The sequence below is a fragment of the Heterodontus francisci genome, chromosome 2 (assembly GCF_036365525.1).
Source record: "Heterodontus francisci isolate sHetFra1 chromosome 2, sHetFra1.hap1, whole genome shotgun sequence".
In the NCBI taxonomy this organism is placed as follows: domain Eukaryota; kingdom Metazoa; phylum Chordata; class Chondrichthyes; order Heterodontiformes; family Heterodontidae; genus Heterodontus; species Heterodontus francisci.
The window spans coordinates 156,808,488-156,829,511 of NC_090372.1; the positions used below are offsets into that span (position 1 = coordinate 156,808,488).

General features: G+C 43.5%; 1 protein-coding gene across 6 annotated transcripts in view; it reads left to right on the forward strand.

Moving 5' to 3' along the window:
* dus3l (dihydrouridine synthase 3-like (S. cerevisiae)) overlaps positions 1–21,024 on the forward strand; it is a 41,034-nt gene that overhangs the window by 10,238 nt on the left and 9,772 nt on the right. For 5 of the 6 annotated variants that reach the window (XM_068012675.1, XM_068012705.1, XM_068012715.1 and 2 more), the window contains exons 5-10: positions 2,530–2,571; positions 9,359–9,511; positions 10,122–10,238; positions 11,184–11,249; positions 11,339–11,449; positions 19,318–19,414. In XM_068012675.1, coding sequence (XP_067868776.1) covers positions 2,530–2,571; positions 9,359–9,511; positions 10,122–10,238; positions 11,184–11,249; positions 11,339–11,449; positions 19,318–19,414 — 586 coding nt within the window. The remainder of the gene's footprint in view (positions 1–2,529; positions 2,572–9,358; positions 9,512–10,121; positions 10,239–11,183; positions 11,250–11,338; positions 11,450–19,317; positions 19,415–21,024) is intronic. The other variant, XM_068012695.1, reaches the window with a different exon arrangement.

Below are 21,024 nucleotides of genomic sequence, written 5' to 3' on the forward strand. Positions count from 1 at the left end.
GCCCATGGAATAAAAGTGACAGTGGCAGCATGGATATGAAGTTGGCTGAGTGACAAGAAACACACAACAGTGGTGGAAGGGCGTTTTTCGGATTGTATATAATGGGGTTTCCAAGGGTCGGTGTTAGGACCACTGCTTTCCTTGTTCAATATTACTGACCTAGACCTGGGTGTATAGGGCACAATTTCAAAATTTGCAGGTAACACAAAGCTTGGAAGTATTGTGTACTGTGAGGAGGATAGTGATAGACGTCAGGAGGGCATAGATAGGCCGGTGGAATAGGTGGATATGTGGCAGATGAAATTTAATGCAGAGAAGTGTGAAATGATATATTTTGGTAGGAAGAATGAAGAGTGCCAATATAAGTTAGAATTATATCCTTTAAAAGAGGTGCAGGAGCACAGGGACCTGGGTATATGTACACAAATCGTTGAAGGTGGTTGGGCATGTTGAGAAAGCATATGGGATCCTGGGCTTAATAAATAGAGGCAAAAGCAAGGAAACTATGGTGAACCTTTATAAAGCATTCCTTTGGCCTCAACTGGAGTATTGTGTTAAATTCTGGGCACCCTAGGAAGGATGCGAAGGCACGAGAGAGGGTACAGAAAAGATTTGTGAGAATGGCGAACCATTTCAGTTATGAGATAGATTGGAGAAGCTGGGGCTATTCTCATTAGAGAAGAGAAGGTTGAGAGGTGATTTGATGGAGGTGCTCAATCATGGGGCTGGACAGCGTAAATTGGGAGAAACCCTTCCCATTGGTGGAAGGGTCGAGAACCAGAGGACATTGATTTTAAGGTGATTGGGAAAAGAACCAATGCTGACATGAAGATAAACTTTATGCAGCAAGTGGTTAGGATGAATGCATTACCTTACTGTGGTGCAGGCAGATTCAATTGTGGCTTTCAAAAGAGAATTGGATAATGGTCTGAATAGAAAAAACCTGCAGGGCTAAGGGGAAAAGACAGGGGAGTGCACTAGGTGAGTTGCTCTTGCACAGAGCCGACATGGACGTGGAACACCGAATGGCCGCCTTTTGTGCTGCAATCGTTCTATTATATTGCGATTGTGAAAAGCAGAGGTTTTAAAGAAGGAGTGCTATCATTTAAAATTGATTAAACTTGTAGTTGTTTAACACCTGGCTTCTCCTTAACAAATTCTACAAATTAAAAGTATACTTCATTTTCTTTTTGTTTAATAAGTTCACCTTGTACTCCGTTCCAAAGTTGACCAGGGCTTCCATGTTATTCTTACTGCATCCTTGAAGCACTTGGATTTTTGGTTCCCAGGCGGATAAACCTCTAAGATTGGAAGCTACAATTTCTTGTTATTGAATTTCAGTTCATTTAAAAAAAACATATTACATAGAAGGAATAGTGATGAACTTTATCACAAAACCTCCAAAAAGAGAGAAATTTCGGCAAACTGAATGGATTATCTTTTGTGAAATACTCCTGTGATGATCTTAAAAAGAGTGGTCCTAAACATTTTCCAAGAACATCAAATATTCTGTTGAGATTTGTATTCAGCAAAATGTCTTAATTGCACTGAAACATGTCAGAAACACATCTGTGATGGCTTACAGAGCTAAAAGCACAATCTATTAGCAGCTCCTAAAATCCATTTGGCACAGCGCAGAAGCTCAAAATTCAGCAGAAAGTTTTTTCCCCTGAATTAGTATTTTCTTCACGGAACCAATGAATTACACCATGCTGCTTTGCATCTGAGTCCTAATGAACCATTCCTGCATTCTGGTTAACTTTCCTATCTGTATCCAAATTTTATAATCTCTGCAGCTTGGTGAGTTGTCCCCATGCTTTGTTATAGTGCTAGTAAGATTGATCAAAAAAAAGTTTGTTTTTCTGTTTATCGAACAGAGACAAACTTTGGGAGAGGGACATAGAGACCGATCATGATGGAAATGAATTCGGTAGGAAAATTTGAGGTATATCAGTCAGTATTGGGTACATAAGAGGTATCAGGCACTGGTCAGCAAAGGTATGGAGTGAGGGAGCGTCAAAATGTGGGAGGAAGATCCACCAATAGAAATATGACCAAGATTGTGACGATGGGGAGGAGGAGGTAAAGTATTAGGATGATTGTGACCTTGCAATGAAGTATAAATATTATAAAAATTCTTATTCTATCTACAGGGACTAAAACAAAATTAAGGACCAGTTTCATTGTTTTTCCCCTTGCTCTATTCTCACCTGTACATACACAAAATATATTTACACACAATACACTGTAATCGATGAACTATCACACCTCAAAGGCTCTAACTTCAACAAAACTCAATGTAAAAATAATTCTTTTTATTATATAGTGTATGCTGGTGGGTCGGCAGGCAGGATTTAATAAATCCTCATCTTTACTGTAATGCGAGAATGTTAATGAAAATAACTGTCACGTTATCTTTGCAGAAATAATTTTGCATTTGCTGGTTGAAGTTGTGATATAGCAGCGATATCTTGACATTTTTGGTAAATATTTAATCAAGTATTTTTATGATTTATTTTTATTTTTCAGCTGAACTTCAGTGATAAGCTTTATCTGGCCCCACTAACAACAGTAAGTAGGATGTTGTAATTGCTATTGATGCCAGCTAAATCCAAAAGAACTAAAATTCTAGGCAGAATCACAACTTGAGTTTCTACCATTAGCTAGGCTTTCATATGAAAACATGACTAAGTTTTCCAGAGCTCGTCCATTCCTGATATGAAGAACTTTGCAAAGGAACAGTAGCATATTGCAGAGTATCTTGAAGGGGGAGGGTGGACAGCCAGCAGTCGTCTTCCACATTGGAACCAACGACATAGGTAGAAAGAGGGATGTGGTCCTGCAGTCAGAATTTAGGGAGCTAGGTAAGAAATTAGCAAGCAGGACCTCAAAAGTAGTAATCTCTGGGTTACTCCCAGTACCATGTGCAAGTGAGTATAGAAATAGAAGGATAAGACAGATGAATGTGTGGATGGAAAGCTAGATTTCTGGGACATTGGGACCGGCTCTGGAGGAGATGGGACCTGTACAGGCCGGATGGGTTGCACCTGAACAGAGCCGGGACTGAGTTCCTTGCGGGACATTTTGCTAGTGCTGTTGGGGAGGGTTTAAACTAGTTTGGCAGGGGGGTGGGAACCTGAGGAGTTGGAACAAAATCACAACTGAAAACGGAAGGCCGAAAATTAATGGATGAATCTGGAAGACAGAGGAAACAAAGGTTAGAAAATAAATGAGTTTGGCAGTGCTCAAGGGTGTCTATTTCAATGCAAGGAGAATAGCAAGTAAAGCAGATGAGCTGAGGGCACAGATAGACATGTGGCAGTATGACATAGCTATTACAGGCTTAAGGAGGGACAGGAATGGCAGCTCAACCTTATTGGTTACAGGGTTTTCAGAAACAATAGGGAGGGGGATAAGAAAGGAGGGGGAGTGGCAATTTGGTCAAGGAAACTTTTACAGCTGTGAGGAGGGATGATATGTTGGAAGATTCATCAAATGGGGCCATATGAATTGAGCTAAGGAACAAAAAAGGGGCAATCACACTGCTGGGAGTGTACTATAGACCCCCCAGTCAGAGAGAAATAGAAGAGCAGATATGTAGGCAAATCTCTGAGAAATGCAAGAACAATAGGACAGTAATAGGGGATTTTAACTACTCCAGTATTAACTGGGATAGTTTAAGTGTGAAAGGAATTGAGGGAACAGAATTCTTAAGGTACATTCAGGAGACCTTTTTTGCCCAGTATGTAGCAAGTCCAACAAGGGAGGGTGCAGTTTTAGACTTAGTTTTAGGAAATGAAGATGGGCAGGTGGAAGGAGTGGCAATGGGAGAGCATTTTGGTTGTAGTGATCATAATTCAATCAGTTTTAACATAATTATGGAAGAAGACCGAGATAGAACAGGATTTAAAGTTCTCAATTGGGGCAAGGCCAATTTTACTAAACTGAGGGGTGATTTAGCGAAAGTGGACTGGAAACAGCTACTTGAAGGTAAAACAGCGTCACAACATTGGGAGACATTCAAAGGGGAGATTCAAGGGGTTCAGAGTAAACATGTTCCCACAAAGAAAAAAGGGTGAGATGGCCAAATCTAGAGCCACATGGATGTCAAGGAGCCTACAGGGTAAGATAAGGCAGAAAAGGAAAGCTTATGTCTGACACTGAGAACCCTATTACAGAAAGCCGAGAAAGTGGAGCGGTGAAATCAAAAAGGAAATTAGGAAAGCAAAGCGAGGGCATGAAGGAATATTGGCAAGCAAACTCACGGTGAACCCAAAGATGTTTTATCAATACATTAAGAGTAAGAAGATAACAAAGGAGAGAGTAAGGCCCATAAAAGACCAAAAAGGTAACCTATGTGTAGGGATGGGAGATGTTGGTATGGTTCTTAATGAATACTTTGCATCTGTTTTCACAAAAGAGGGATGATGCAGATATTGTAGTTAAGGAGGAGTGTGAAGTATTGGATGTGATAAACATAGGGAGCGAGGAAGTATTAATGGGACTAGCATCCTTGAAAGTTGATATATCACCATGGCCAGATGAAATGTACCCTTGGCTATTAAAAGAAGCAAGAGAGGAAATAGCAGAAGGTCTGACCATTTTCCAGTCCTCACTGGATACAGGTGTGGTGCTGGAGGATTGGAGAACTGCTAATGTTGTACTCTGTTTAAAAAGGGAGCAAAGGATAGACTGAATAATTACAGGCCAATCAGTCTAACCTCAGTAGTGGGCAAATTATTGGAATCTATTTTGAGAGAGAGGATAAACTGTCACTTAGAAAGACACAAGTTAATCAAGGATAATCAGCTTGGATTTGTTAAGGGAAGTTCTTGTTTGACCAACTTGATCAAATTTTTGAGGAAGTAACAAGGAAGGTAGATGAGGGTAGTGCAGTTGATGTCTACATGGATTTTAGTAAGGCTTTTGACGAGGTCCCACATGGCAGACTGGTTAAAATTTTAAAAATTTCATGGGATGTGGGAAATGCAACAATGTGGATACAAAATTGGTTCAGTGGCAGGAAACAAGGGGTAATTGTTGACTGGTGTTTTAGCGGGCTATTTGGAGGGCTGTTTCCAGTGGTGTTCCGCAGGGTTCAGTACTGGGTCCCCCTGCTTTTTGTGGTATATGTTAATGATTTTGATGTAAATGTCGGGGGCATGATCAAGAAGTTTGCAGGCGACATAAAGATTGGCCGTGTGGTAGAAAGCGAGGAGGGTCGCTGTAGGCTGCAGGAAGATATTGATGATTTGGCCAGATGGGCAGAAAAGTGACAAATGGAATTCAACCTGGAGAAGTGTGAAGTGATGCATTTGGGGGGAGGGGTCAAACAAGGCAAAGGAATACATGATCAATGGGAAAAAACTGAAAAGTGTAGAGGAAGTGAGGAACCTTGGAGTGAATGTCCACAGATGCCTGAAGGTAGCAGGACAGGTCGATAAAGTGGTTAAGAAGGCATATGGAATCCTTTCCGTTATTAGCCAAGGTATAGAGTATAAGAGCAGGGAGGTTATGCTGGAACTGGATAACTCATTGGTTAGGCCGCAGCTTGAGTACTGTGTGCAGTTCTGGTCACCTCATTACAGAAAGGATATAATTGCACTAGAGAGTGTACAGAGGAGATTTACGAGGACTGGAAAAATGCAGCTATGAGGAAAGATTGGTTAGGCTGGGGTTGTTCTCCTTGGAACAGAGAAGGCTGAGGGGAGATCTGATTGAAATATACAAAATTTTGAGGGGCCTGGATAGAGTGGGAGGTGAAGGGTCTATTCACCTTAGCAGAGAGGTCAGTGATGAGGGGGCATAGATTTAAAGTGATTGGTAGAAAAATTAGAGGGGAGATGAGGAAAAACATTTTCACCCAGAGGGTGGTGGGAATATGGAACTCGCTGCCTGAAAGGGTAGTTGAGGCAGAAACCCTCACCTCATTCAAAAGGAGTCTGGATATGCACCTCAAGTACTGTAATTTGCAGGGCAACAGACCAAATGCTGGAAGGTGGGATTAGAATGGGTGGATCGTTTTTCGGCCGGCAGAGACACGATGGACCAAGTGGCCTCTTTCTGTGCCGTAAACGTTCTATGATTCTATGTTGCTGGACTCATAATCCAAAGGCCCAAACTAATGTTCTGGGGACATGAGTTTAAATCCCACCACAGCAGCTGGTGAAATTTAAATGCAATTAATTAAGAAATCTGGACGTAGAAGCGAGTATCAGTAATGGTGACTATGAAACTATCAGATTGTTGTAAAAACCCTTCTGGTTCACTGATCTCCTTCAGCGAAAGAAATCTGCTGTCCATTCCTGGTCTGGGTACATGTGACCGCAGACCCAAAGCAATGTGATTGACTCTTAACTGCCCTCTGAAATGGCCTAGCAAGCCACTCACATGTATCAAACAACTTCAGAAACGTCTAAGGAGAATAAAACCAAACGACCTAGACACGGGAAACAACAAAGCCGCACCCTGTCCAGTTGACCCCGCAAAGTCCTCCTTACCAACATTTATTGACTTGTGCCAAAATTGGGAGAGCTGTCCCACAGACCAGTCAAGCAATAGCCTGACGAGTCACTGACCTGAAACGTTAACTCTGTTTCTCTCTCCACAGATGCTGCCAGACCTGCTGAGTATTTCCAGCATTTTTTGCTTTTATTAGCCTGACAGTCATACTCACTGAATCATACCTTTCAGCCAACATCCCAGACACCTCCATCACCATCTCTGTGTATGTCCTGCCTCACCAGAGATGGCAGCACAGTGGTATACAGTTGGGTGGAAGTGGCCGTGGGAGTCCTCAACATTGACTCCAGACCCCATGACGTCTCAATGTATCAGGTCAAACATGGGAAAGGAAACCTCCTGCTCATAACCGCCTAATGCCTTCCCTCAGCTGGTGAATCGGTACTCCTGAAAACCACTTGCAAGAAGTACTGAGGGTAGCAAGGATACATAATGAACTCTGGGTGGGGGATTTCAGTGTCCATCACCAAGAGGGGCTCAGTAGAACCACTACTGGCCAAGATGGCTGACTCTTGAAGGACATACCTGCCAGATGTGGTGAGAACGAACAAGAGGGAAAAACCTACTTTACCTCGCCCTCACCAATTTACTTGTTGCAGGTACATCTGTCTGTGATCAGTATTAGTAGGAGTGACCACTCCTTGTAGAGGTAAAGTCCCATTTTCACACTGGGGATATTCTCCGTTGTGTTTTGTGGCACTACCACTGTATCCCACTAAATGGGATAGACTCAGAACTGATCTAGCAGCTTAAAACGGGGCACCCATGAGGCGCTGTGGGCCTTCAGCAGCAGCGGAATTGTATTCAACCACAATCTGTAACCTCATGATCTGGCATATCCCTCACTCTGCCATTACCATCAAGCCAAGCATCAACCTTGGTTCAATGAACAGAACCAGGCATACCTAAAAAATGATGTGCTGACCTGGTGAAGCTACAACACAGGACGACATGCACGCTAAATAGCAGAAGGAGCATGTGATAGACAGAGCTAAATGATCCCACAACCAATGTACCAGATCAAAGTTCTGCAGTGCTGCCACATCCAACTAACCAGAGGAGGAGGCTCCACAAACATCCTCATCCTCAATGATGGGGGGAGCCAGGCACGTCAGTGCAAAAGACAAGGCTGAAGCATTTGCAGAAGGCTGAGCATGGCCAGAAATGCTGAGTGGATGATTCATCTCTGCCTCCTCCTGAGGTTCCCAGCATCACCGATGCCACTGTTCAGCCAATTCAATTCACTCAGTGATATCAAGAAATAGCTGAAGGCACTGGATACAGCAAAGGCGATGGACCCTGACAACATCCTGGCTGTAGGAATGAAGATGTCTGCTCCAGAACGAGCTGCGCCCTATTCAAGCTGTTCCAATACTGGTATCTACCCAACAATGTGGTAGATTGCCCAGGTATGTCCTGTCCATGAAATGCACGAATCCAATCCAGCCCATCAGTGTATTCTCGATCATCAGCCGAGTGATGGAAGATGCCATTGATAGTGCTATCAAGCAGCACTCACTTAGCAATAACCTGCTCACTGATGATCAGTTTGGGTTCTGCAAGGGCCACTCCGCTCCAGACCTCATTTACAGCGTTGGTCCAACCATGGACAAAGGGGCTGAACTTTAAAGGTGAGTTGGGAGTGACTGTCTTTGGCATTAAGGCAGCATTTGACTGAGTTTGGCATCAAGGAGCCCTAACAAAATTGAAGTCAATGGGAATCAGGGGGAACAACGGTTGGAGTCATGCCTAGCACAAAGATAGTTTTGGTTGTTGGAGGCCAATCAGCTCATCCTAGGTAGTGTCCTAGGCCCAGCCATCTTCAGCTGCTTCATTAATGACCTTCCCTCCAACATTAGGTCAGAAGTGGGGATGTTCACTGATTGCAGTGTTCAGTACCTTTCACGACTCTTCCGATACTGAAACAGTCCATGCCTTCATGCAGCAACATTCAGGCTTGGGCTGATAAGTGGCAAATAACATTCATTCCACACAAGTGCCAGGCAATGACCATCTCCAACAAGAGAGAATCTAACCATTTTCCCTTGACATTCAGCAGTGTTAGCATCGCTGCATCCCCCACCATTAATATCGTGGGGGTGTCCATTGATTAGAAACTTAACTGGACCAGCCATATAAATACTGTGGCTCGAACAGCAGTTCTGAGGCTGGGAATTCTATGGCAAGTAACTCGCCTTCTGACTCCCCAAAGCCTATTCACCATCGACAAGGCACAAGTCAGGAGTGTGATGGAATACTCTCCGCTTGCCTGAATGAGTGCAGCTCCAACAATACTCCAAGAAGCTCGACACCATCCAGGACAAAGCAGCCCACCTGATCGCACCCATCTACCACCGTCACAGCAACAGCAGTATGTACCATCTATAAGATGCGCTGCAGCAACTCAGTAAGGCTCCTATGACTGCACCTTCCAAACTTGTGACATCTACCACCGAGAAGGACAAGGACAGCACATGTATGGGAGTACCACCACAAGCAAATTCCCCTGCTGGTCACACACCATTCAGACTTGGAACTATATTGCTGGGCCTTCACTGTCACTGGATCCTGGTGTATACCTACACCACATGGATTGTAGTGGTTCCAAAAAGCTGCTCACCACTACCTTTTCAAGGGCAATTAAGGAAGGGCAATAAATGCTGGCCCAGCCAGCCACACTCGCATGCCAAGAATGAATAATAAAAATTGCCTTGCATTTCCTATATTGCAATGGTGACTACACTTCAAGATGTACTTCATTAGTTTTAAAGCACTTTGGGGCATCCTGAGGTTGTGAAAGGCATTATGTAAATGCAAGTCTTTCCTTTCATTGCAGTGTGGAAATCTCCCTTTCCGTCGAATATGTAAAGGGTTTGGAGCCGACATCACTTGTGGGGAGATGGCAATGTGTACAAAGCTCTTGCAAGGCCAGTCTTCAGAATGGGCACTGTTGAAACGCCATTACACAGAAGACTTCTTTGGAGTGCAGGTCTATGATCTCAGAAGTTACTTTATCTTAAAGCATCTTATATAGTGGTGTTTAAGACTGAGATTCATCATCTGTTATTTGCAACTGCTCCATCTGCGGCAAGGACTGTTGCTCAAGAACTGAGCTCTTCAGCCTTTCGCGATGTTGCAGTACAGCAAAGCTACTGAACTGCTTTATTGCTTAGACCATCATTTTTCAGTATATTAGTGGTACAGAATGGTGAGAGACCAGTTTGTGCCTGTAATTCATGTAAAGTATGTGAAACTGGTCTGCACTTGTTTGTAATGTTTATCCTGGTCCTTTAACTGGGAAATATCCAGTGGAGAATAAGCAATGTAATTTCGCTGTGGGCATTTGGCAGATGAGGTTCCTCGACCAACTTCCCGGATCTTAATAGCGTTACTAGTTATAAAAAGAAAAGTGGCTTCAAGAATTATCATTTCAAATGATACTGTATTTAAAGTCATCTTTTGTATTTAGTAAGATTCAAATACATTTTTGTAAAGGTCTGTTGAAATATACATTTGCTCCAATAATGAATTTTCCATGCAGCCAATGTATAGGGAATAAGTATCTTTACTTGCAGTTAAAATGAGTTACTTCTTTACAGCTGGAGGGAGCTTTTCCTGATACCATGACAAAATGTGCTGAGCTTCTGAACCAGAACATAGACGTAGACTTTGTTGACATTAATGTTGGCTGCCCAATAGATCTAGTATATCACAAGGTAAGTTGTTTCACTGACCCTATGTTAAATTTAGACATGTTTTACATGAAGAATGTTATATATAAATGTATATTTGTTCCTTTTTTTGTTTTTGTTTTTACAAACAAATTGTAGATGACCTTTAATCTGGTAAAGCAGAATGTCCGCCCATAGCAGAACCCATCCAATTTTCAGTCATTCATTTCAGAAGTGAAGATGTAAATTTATCTCGTACAGTTTGTGAAATTGTTCTGCAATTGTTCGCCTCACAGCTCCGGCGACCCGGGTTCAGTTCTGAGTACTGCCTGTGAGGAGTTTGCAAGTTCTTCCTGTAACTGCTTGGGTTTCCGCCGGGTGCTCCGGTTTCCTCCCACAGCCAAAGACTTGCAGGTTGATAGGTAAATTGGCCATTGTAAATTGCCCCTAGTGTAGGTAAGTGGTAGGAGAATGGTGGAGATGTGGTAGGGAATATGGGATTAATGTAGGATTAGTATAAATGGGTGGTTGTTGGTCGGCACAGACTTGGTGGGCCGAAGGGCCTGTTTCAGTGCTGTATCTTTAAATAAAATTAAAAAATAAAATAACTTTTTTTTGAGAAACATAATGCAGTTCAACAGATGTAGATTTTAAATTTTTCTGTGCTCTGTGTAAGTAGAGTTGAGTTTTCGATTTAATGTTTTCAGTTTCTGTGTTTTGTTACCTAACCTGTAAACATGCACGTAAATAAAAGCAAAATACTGCGGATGCTGGAAATCTGAAATAAAAACAAATGCTGGAACCACTCAACAGGTCTGGCAGCATCTGTGGAAAGAGAAGCAGAGTTGACGTTTCGGGTCAGTGACCCTTCTTCGGAACTGTAAACATGCACCATGCTTTAGAAAACATTGATGAACTTTGCTTGTAACCTTGAATTTGTGATTTTTTTTTTTTTGTAAAATATTCTCCAAATCCTTTCACTCTTCGCAGGGAGGCGGTTGTGGTCTAATGAATCGTTTTAACAAGTTGGAACAGATTGTTAAAGGAATGGCCTCTGTAAGTAGCTTCTATAGACCGACAATTCACTGGTACCAATATGCTTGATTGCATGAAACTGAAGCTCATTGTTCCTTAACTTGCTGTAGGTACTGGATATTCCATTGACTGCAAAAATAAGGACTGGTATACATGAAAAGGTCAACATTGCCCACAAAATAATACCTAACCTTAGGGATTGTGGGCTTTCCCTGATTACAGTAAGTGTTGTTGAGCATTCTGTTCTTCCAGTTATTTTATATTAACTAGTTAGCAGCAAGACTTTAAAAAAAAAAATGAAGATCAAGTACAAAACTTTAACATCTCAATTTCACACAGTTACTAGTCAAATTACAGTTTGAGGCTGTGAAGTCAATTGCTTTATTAAAACCTGATTAACAAATGCTAGAAGTATAATTAGATAATTTCTGACTTGCAAAGAGCAGTGTTACTAATTTGCTATTGCAGATCACTGTCCCAGCCAAATATTTTGCTTGAGGGCTATTTTGAAGAATGCTGCACTATGGGTGATGGATGTCGTGGTGCAGTTTATCCACACAGTGAACTCTGGAATTCATTCATTTCAATATAGGCAGTTGCCTGGCATTTTCACACAGGAAAAATGGGGAGGGTGGGGGGAGGACCTATTGGGCCATTAATTTATTTTAATAGGGCCCTTCCACTTGCTGTGTTGGAAGCTAGGATAACACTGTATTCCAGTAGAATTCTTTTGTCATTTTTCAGTAGAGAGCAAGAAAACTATTAGGAATAGTGCTAAATTCCAACTCGGTCATCAGCTCGTAGCCAGTCTGCTCAGAGCCTCAGCTGAAGAAGGAAAGCAGCAAATAGCCCCTTAAGTTGGATCGTGAGGTCCAGTGGCCTGGGATTTATTTAGATTTTTCTCTTTCACCTTCGTATCTGCTTGTGGCCCAAATTTGTAAAATTAATTAATTTTGCTTAAAAACAATTTGCATTAACTGTTAAAATCTCTAGCTGTGTTCCTCCCATTCATTTAACATTTTACTTTTAATCAAGAGCCTGTTTAAAGCACTAATGTTTTCCATTCCCTAGCTATCTGAGCATAGAGGAAGTTAGCGACTGGTCTTGCAGTCAGCCTGTACTCTGTTCACTGGCATGAATTCAAAATTGTAATTTTACAAGTGCCAGGGAGCTGATCAGGGGATGTATTGACTGACTGTGAGATCAATGGTTATTAATTTTCTATTGAGGATTTCAATCATAACCAATATTTTGCATGAGGGAAATTGATACCAATTAGGCAGAAAAAGACTTGATGATTTAAATTGCCAGAGATAAATATAAACACAATTGGGAGATAACAACGCTATTTTATATAACCAGAAGCTCCAGGTCTAAACAATTTTTTTTTTTTTAAAAAAGAGCATCTTGAGTCTTTAAGTGCTTGATACCATGAAACACAACAGATGTAAATATTTCAAACTTTTCATTAGATTGCATAAAGGTTATACCAAATCAAATAAGGGACATCTTCAATACATAACAGCATGGGTATTAGTAAAGCCCAGATGCTAGTAAGCTACTGTGATGTCCTACTACCCAATTCTACTCTGTGTAAACTGTAGTAAATCATTTAGATTATGTTCATTGTGTAATTGGTGCTCAGTAAATTGACAATTTAAAAGCTTCAACCAGAAAAACAAGTAATTTTATGATCACATTTGAGAAGCTATATAATCTGAACTTAAATTGAGGTAAATTAATAGCTTTTACTTAATTGTACACACTAATCACCTAGGTAAAGTTTGCCTCCATTCAAACTGAGAATGAGTTGAAGGCCTGTCATGGCCCTGTGTTTACAATCATTTTCAAATGAAGGAAGTATCCTCCATGTGAAAAACAGAAGATGGGAAAGTATTAGTGAAGGGAAGAAAAGTGAACTTTTATTTGTAGGATAGCCTACAGTTGTTGCACCTCCTTAGCACTATAAAACAGATTTTAAGGGATAGAAATGGCAAGATTAGGGAACCATGGATGACAGGTGAAATTGTGAGACTAGCTAAGAGGAAGAAGGAAGCATACATAAGGTCTAGGCGGCTGATGAAAGACGAAGCTTTGAAAGAATATCGGGAATGTAGGACCAATCTGAAACGAGGAATTAAGAGGGATAAAAGGGGTCATGAAATATCTTTAGCAAACAGGGTTAAAGAAAATCCCAAAGCCTTTTATTCATATATAAGGAGAAAGAGGGTAACTAGAGAAAGGATTGGCCCACTAAAGGACAAAGGAGGAATGTTATGCGTGGAGTCAGAGAAAATGGGTGAGATTCTAAACGAGTACTTTGCATCGGTATTCACCGAGGAGAGGGACATGACGGATGTTGAGGTTAGGAACAGATGTTTGATTACTCTAGGTCAAGTCGGCATAAGGAGGGAGGAAGTGTTGGGTATTCAAAAGGGCATTAAGGTGGACAAGTCCCCAGGTCCGGATGGGATCTATCCCAGGTTACTGAGGGAAGTGAGAGAGGAAATAGCTGGGGCCTTAACAGATATCTTTGCAGCATCCTTAAACACGGGTGAGGTCCCGGAGGACTGGAGAATTGCTAATGTTGTCCCCTTGTTTAAGAAGGGTAGCAGGGATAATCCAGGTAATTATAGACCGGTGAGCCTGACGTCAGTGGTAGGGAAGCTGCTGGAGAAGATACTGAGGGATAGGATCTATTCCCATTTGGAAGAAAATGGGCTTATCAGTGATAGGCAACATGGTTTTGTGCAGGGAAGATCATGTCTTACCAACTTAATAGAATTCTTTGAGGAAGTGACAAAGTTGATTGATGAGGGAATGGCTGTCGATGTCATATACATGGACTTCAGTAAGGCGTTTGATAAGGTTCCCCATGGCAGGCTGATGGAGAAAGTGAAGGCGCATGGGGTCCAAGGTGTACTCGCTAGATGGATAAAGAACTGGCTGGGCAACAGGAGACAGAGAGTAGCAGTAGAAGGGAGTTTCTCAAAATGGAGACGTGTGACCAGTGGTGTTCCACAGGGATCCGTGCTGGGACCACTGTTGTTTGTGATATACATAAATGATTTGGAGGAAAATATAGGAGGTCTGATTAGCAAGTTTGCAGACGACACTAAGATTGGTGGAGTAGCAGATAGTGAAGGGGACTGTCAGAGAATACAGCAGAATATAGATAGATTGGAGAGTTGGGCAGAGAAATGGCAGATGGAGTTCAATCAGGGCAAATGCGAGGTGATGCATTTTGGAAGATCCAATTCAAGAGTGAACTATACAGTAAATGGAATAGTCCTGGGGGAAATTGATGTCCAGAGAGATTTGGGTGTTCAGGTCCACTGTTCCCTGAAGGTGGCAACGCAGGTAAATAGAGTGGTCAAGAAGGCATTTTAGATTAGATTTTTTTTTTTTTTTAGATTAGAGATACAGCACTGAAGCAGGCCCTTCGGCCCACCGAGTCTGTGCCGACCATCAACCACCCATTTTATACTAATCCTACATTCCTACCAAACATCCCCACCTGTCCCTATATTTCCCTTCCACCTACCTATACTAGTGACAATTTATAATGGCCAATTTACCTACCAACCTGCAAGTCTTTTGGCTTGTGGGAGGAAACCGGAGCACCCGGAGAAAACCCACCCTGACACAGGGAGAACTTGCAAACTCCACACAGGCAGTACCCAGAATCGAACCCGGGTCCCTGGAGCTGTGAGGCTGCAGTGCTAACCACTGCGCCACTGTGCCGCCCTGCTTTCCTGCATCGGACGGGGTATTGAGTACAAGAGTTGGCAGGTCATGTTACAGTTGTATAGGACTTTGGTTCGGCCACATTTGGAATACTGCGTGCAGTTCTGGTCGCCACATTACCAAAAGGATGTGGATGCTTTGGAGAGGGTGCAGAGGAGGTTCACCAGGATGTTGCCTGGTATGGAGGGCGCAAGCTATGAAGAGAGGTTGAGTAGATTAGGATTATTTTCATTAGAAAGACGGAGGTTGAGGGGGGACCTGATTGAGGTGTACAAAATCATGAGAGGTATAGACAGGGTGGATAGCAAGAGGCTTTTTCCCAGAGTGGGGGATCCAATTACTAGAGGACACGAGTTCAAAGTGAAAGGGGAAAAGTTTAGGGGGGGATATGCGTGGAAAGTTCTTTACGCAGAGGGTGGTGGGTGCCTGGAACGCGTTTGCCAGCGGAGGTGGTAGATGCGGGCACGATGGCGTCTTTTAAGATGTATCTGGACAGATACATGAATGGGCAGGAAGAAAAGAGATACAGACCCTTAGAAAATAGGCGACATGTTTAGATAGAGGATCTGGATCGGAGCAGGCTTGGAGGGCCGAAGGGCCTGTTCCTGTGCTGTAATTTTCTTTGTTCAAAACTATTTGAGGACTACATTGGATAGCCCTTCAAATTGAGTGTGGCTCACATCCATTGATTGCAATGCAGGCCGCATGCCAACCTTGTATTGTCTGCTCGTTTGAATGATCTGTGTCCAGCCAGCACTAACCACGCTGTTGATTGGCAGGACGCATCACCAGGAGCCAATATTACGAGTGGCTAGCACTGCTTAAAGCACCCTTGCACTTCTTAAAGGGGAGGTGCATTGTGGCTGGAACGGTACTGGGAGTCGTAGTTGAAGAGCATCTGACATGGGAGAAAATGGATGAATAGCACAGCAAGAGAGAGAGACAGAGAGAGACAGAGAGAGACAGAGAGAGACAGAGAGAGACAGAGAGAGACAGAGAGAGACAGAGAGAGACAGAGAGAGACAGAGAGAGACAGAGAGAGACAGAGAGAGACAGAGAGAGACAGAGAGAGACAGACACACACAGACACACACAGACACACACAGACACACACAGACACACACAGACACACACAGACACACACAGACACACACAGAGAGAGACAGAGACCGACCGACCTACCTACCTCGGGACACCATCAAAAGGCAGTGGGAGCAGGTAGCTGTGGCGGTCAATACTCGGAGTTAGGTTCCAAGTACCTGGATGCAGTGCTGCAAGAAGTTCAATGACCTCACACGAGTGGCCAAGGTTAGAGAATTCATCTTGAAATTCCATATCCTACCAATTGCAACTGTAGCCTCAGTCACTGTCCAAATCAGCACAGCCCAACAGTCTCAATCAGGACTGGTGTCTAACATTCATTTGCTACACCACGCACTCTCTCAGACTTGGCATTGCTGCAAGCCTCACACTAACTTCTGACACAAGCTGTCAGCTATTCAACCATCAGCCAAACCAGATTTCACAACGCTCTCTGATCTTTCTCTCACTCTCTTTTTCCCCCCCCCCCCCCCCCCCCACCCAGCACTTGCATGCCCTAACCTCCAAGGAGGAGATGGCATAGGTGATTATTGGAGTGCCCATTGCTGGGGCTGCAAAGTGACGGTGTCCCAATTCCTAATGCTCCTTTTTCACATCCAACCTCCCCAGCATCCTACACCCTTCTGATTTGTAAGCATGCATCTTGTACTTTCTCCCTCTCCCTGCACCACAACCTGTCTTTTGTGCCATTTTCTTTGCTGATACCCAAGACTTTCAACATGGCCAGGCAGTGGAGAGACACCAAGAAGGCGCTACAGCATCATTTGATTTGATTTAGCACTTGCAGCCGGTAGTTCAGATGCTGACACTCCATATATCTTAGAAGATAGCTTAGAGGTGGGATCTGCATATAGTGAGCCACTGGGCATGAGAGGGCTGCAGCCAGGATATGGGGCAAGGATAGTGTAGGTGCTAGCTCACCGGAGGGCAAGGTTGCACCTGTGTTCCAGTGGAGAGGATTTTGATGAGGCAGCTTACAGAAGAATGCTGGTTGGTATGCACAACGAAACGCTTGGTGCATTCAGAAGCCTGCAGTCAGTGTCAAGGAGCATGGAGGTGTCCAGCATCAACTTGGTATAGGGCGTTGCACAGAGCTTAAGTCCATCCTTTCCAAGTTGGAAGTGGTGGACAACTTCATTCGCACACCTGTGGACTCAACCATGATGCAGTGTCTGATGGCTATGTCGCAGCTTCCATTGCAACACAAATAGCATCCATCCAACGTCTGGGTGCTGCAGTGGAAGCTCAGACTGCTGTCATGGCTATGGATTAGTCTGCATAAGGGCTTGTCTGGCAATCTGTCCTCCAACAGTTCATTAGGATTGCTGAGGTGCCTATAGGGAACTGCAATCAATGTAAGCATCCAGCCCTGGATATGAGGGAAATGGCATTGGTTCCATGGGACACAAACCTGCTGTCCCCTCTCAGGAAGTCAGCATTTGCCCTTTGACTTCTGCCACTCCACCAGTGTCCTTGCTGTTGCCTGTCAGTCAGCCAGTCCAGATTGCTGCCATCTATTGCGATAATGCAGTCCATAGCTGTGGCTTCTAGGCCCAAAGCTACTCAAGGTTGTCCTCCAAGGCCATCTACAGGCTCCTCCACTGAAAGTCAGCAGTCTTTCATCAGCCATTCTGGGGTAGAGCTGTGTAGGAGTACTAGGAGAGGCAAAGGTACATGAGACAGGTACTAAGGGAATGCATAAGGGTGATTAGTTGAAGTTTCTATACAATATGGCATGGTTTGATAAATTTTGTTTGAAATTTTTATTTTGTAGTGGCTTGCATTTTTGCATTGTGGTCAACTAGACACCACGACAGTCAGTGTCACAGGAATGGTTAAGGTGTGGGACTGTTGGTGAATGGGAATTTGGGATTGAGGTTACTGCTGTTGCACTTGGATGAGTTGTTCATGTACAGCACAGGCAGAAAGGAGCTGGGTTGGCTCTTCCTTTCTCCATCCTCCTGCTTCTCAACTTCTCGTACGATAGCTGGTGGCAAGGGCTGTCCCCTCATGATGGCAAGGATGTGCAGCAGATCCCCACGAATTTTGCTGCCCGCACTACCGAGTACTGCAAGGCTCCTCCAGGCAGAGGAATTGCTGTTTCATTATGCCAATATTCTGCTCTTACATTTTGTGTGGCTTTCATTAGCGAACATGCACAGCATGCATACAATGTCCTTTACGGAAAGAAATCTGCCGTTCTTACCTGGTCTGACCTACATGTGACTCCAGACCCACAGAAATGTGGTTGACTCTTAACTGTCCTCTGAAATGGCCTAGCAAGCCACTCAGTTCAAGGGCAATTAGGGATGGGCAATAGATGCTGGCCTAGTCAGTGACGCCCACAAACAAGTAATTTTTAAAAAGTGCATACCGAAGTCATCAGTCATGTTAGCGGATAGCTTTTGTCGTCCTGTAGACATCCTTTGGCTTGCCCTAGTGGCTCAAATGCAGCTGGCACAGTGGACTGCTGCAGAATGGAGACATTATGACTGCTGCCAGGATACCTGGCTTTGACCTACATGACTCACTGCCCATGGTCGCACACGAGCTGGACATTGAGAAAATGGAATCCTTTCTCGTTTCCGGTATAGAGAAGTGTTGACAAGCGACATCTGCAAAGGGATGTGCTTACAGTCAGTGGCACCCTGCACCATGGGGAAGCCTGCAATCCTAGCAAAGCTGCTATGCCTGCTACTGTCTGGCAAGAGAGAATGAAATGCAGTTAGGTCAGCAAAAATTCTTTCAGCACCTTTCACAACCATTCCCTTTTTTAGAATTTTGCAACTAGAAATGACTTTAGATAGCTCCAAATACTTGTAGAATTGCAGCAACTAACCTGTAAGTAGTTGATTTCTTTTTAAATAGCACTGGTGAGGGCTCAGTCCATTCTGCTGCTGAACATAAGTTTAGCCGTGCGAGGTTGAGAGGGCGTTGGCTGGGGTATTGAGCTGCAAAATAACACCACTGGCATCAAGTTGGCATTGCTTGCTGTTTGACATCATCACCTGCCTGCTCTGCATTCTTTCAGTGAGCATTCGCTATGTGTGTGCCAATGCCTGCACCAGTATGGCATCTGGAGCAATTTGCCTCACAACTGTGGATGCCATTTTGGAGCTTTAGAGATTCGTAGCGTCCAAAAAGAATTTTGCACAATGTGACTGAAGTGGTTGCTTACTATCGTGCATCAGAAATATGATTGTGGCATTCCTTATTAACGTTTCCTGTTCATGCTTCTTAGCTCCATGGTAGATCCAGAGAGCAGCGTTACACAAAATTATCAGACTGGGAGTACATTGATTACTGTGCTCAATTGGCAAATCCAATGCCACTGTTCGGTAAGTTTATATCCGTTTTTTTAATTGTCTAATTTTTATGGTATCTGCTGCCAGACTGTAATTGCTGTTCAAGTGTCATTTGTGAGAGCAGTCTAGAATCACTCTTTCTTCCCTGTTGTGAAGTGGCTTAAGTAAATTATTGAACTGAGGAACATCTCCTATAGGGAACTACTATAGGTAAGCATCCAGCCCTGGATAGGAGTGTGTGATCTGATATAGAGCCTCTAGACAACATCCTCCATTAACTGTCATGCCATGTCTTAGAATTTCCTCATCAATTGTACAATGTGACATCTAACTTCAAAGTGGTGGAAGGACCTACACAGCACAGCTTGTATTGTTCCCTCCACCTTTGTTTTAGATGTTCAATTTTGCTGCTGCCAACAGACTTGATCATCACCAAACATTTTTATAACCATATCCTATTTTGGCAAAGATGCTTGCCCACTGAGGCTGACTCCCTTTCTGCAGGTACATAGTGGCAAGAAGGCTGGAGCCCTCTTTCCCTGCAGCTGCTGTCCCTTTATTTCCATATCTTGCACATGGGATTGAGGATGTCCTTCCACTGCATGTGTTTGAGTTCTGAAATATTAAAGAGAATGTTTTGTATGGCACAAGGGAACCTGTTCTATTGTTGCTGAAGAAAGATCAAAGAACTCTGCCCCATTTCAGTGGTTCCAAAGGATTGGGTTCAGGCTTAATTTATGACACCCAGGTACTAATATGAATCAACAATTGCAACAAGAACCCCTTATGTCTTCTAATCAGTAACTTGGATGCCCCTTCTTAAGTTTTGCGAATTTGTAATATACACTACTGCCATTTTCCACAGGTTAGGCATAGAGTCATAGTTATACAGCACAGAAACAGGCCTTTCGACCCATCGTGTCTGTGCCGGCCATCAAGCACCTATCTATCCTAATCCCATTTTCCAGCACTTGGTCCGTAGCCTTGTATGCTATGGCGTTTCAAGTGCTCATCTAAATACTTCTTAAATGTTGTGAGGGTTCCTGCCTCTACCACCCCTTCAGGTAGTGTGTTCCAGATTCCAACCACCCTCTGGGTGAAAAATCTTTCCTCAAATCCCCTCTAAATCTCCTGCTCCTTACCTTAAATCTGTGCCCCCTGGTTATTGATCCCTCCGCTAAGGGAAAAAGTTTCTTCCTATCCTATCAATGCCCCTCATAATTTTGTACACCTCAGTCAGGTCCCCCCCTCAGCCTTCTCTACTCAATGGAAAACAACCCTAGCCTATCCAGTGTCTCTTCATAGCTGAAATGCTCCAGCCCAGGCAACATCCTGGTGAATCTCCTCTGCACCCTCTCCAGTGCAATCACATCCTTCCTATAGTGTGGTGACCAGAACTGTACACAGTACTCCAGCTATGGTCTAACTAGCATTTTATACAGCTCCATCATAACCTCCCCGCTCTTATATTCTATGCCTTGGCTAGTAAATGCAAGTATCCCATATGCCTTCCTAACCACCTTATCTACCTGTGCTGCTGCCTTCAGTGATCGATGGACAAGTACACCAAGGTCTCTCTGACCCTCTGTACTTCCTAGGGTCCTACCATCCATTGTATATTCCCTTGCCTCGTTAGTCCTCCC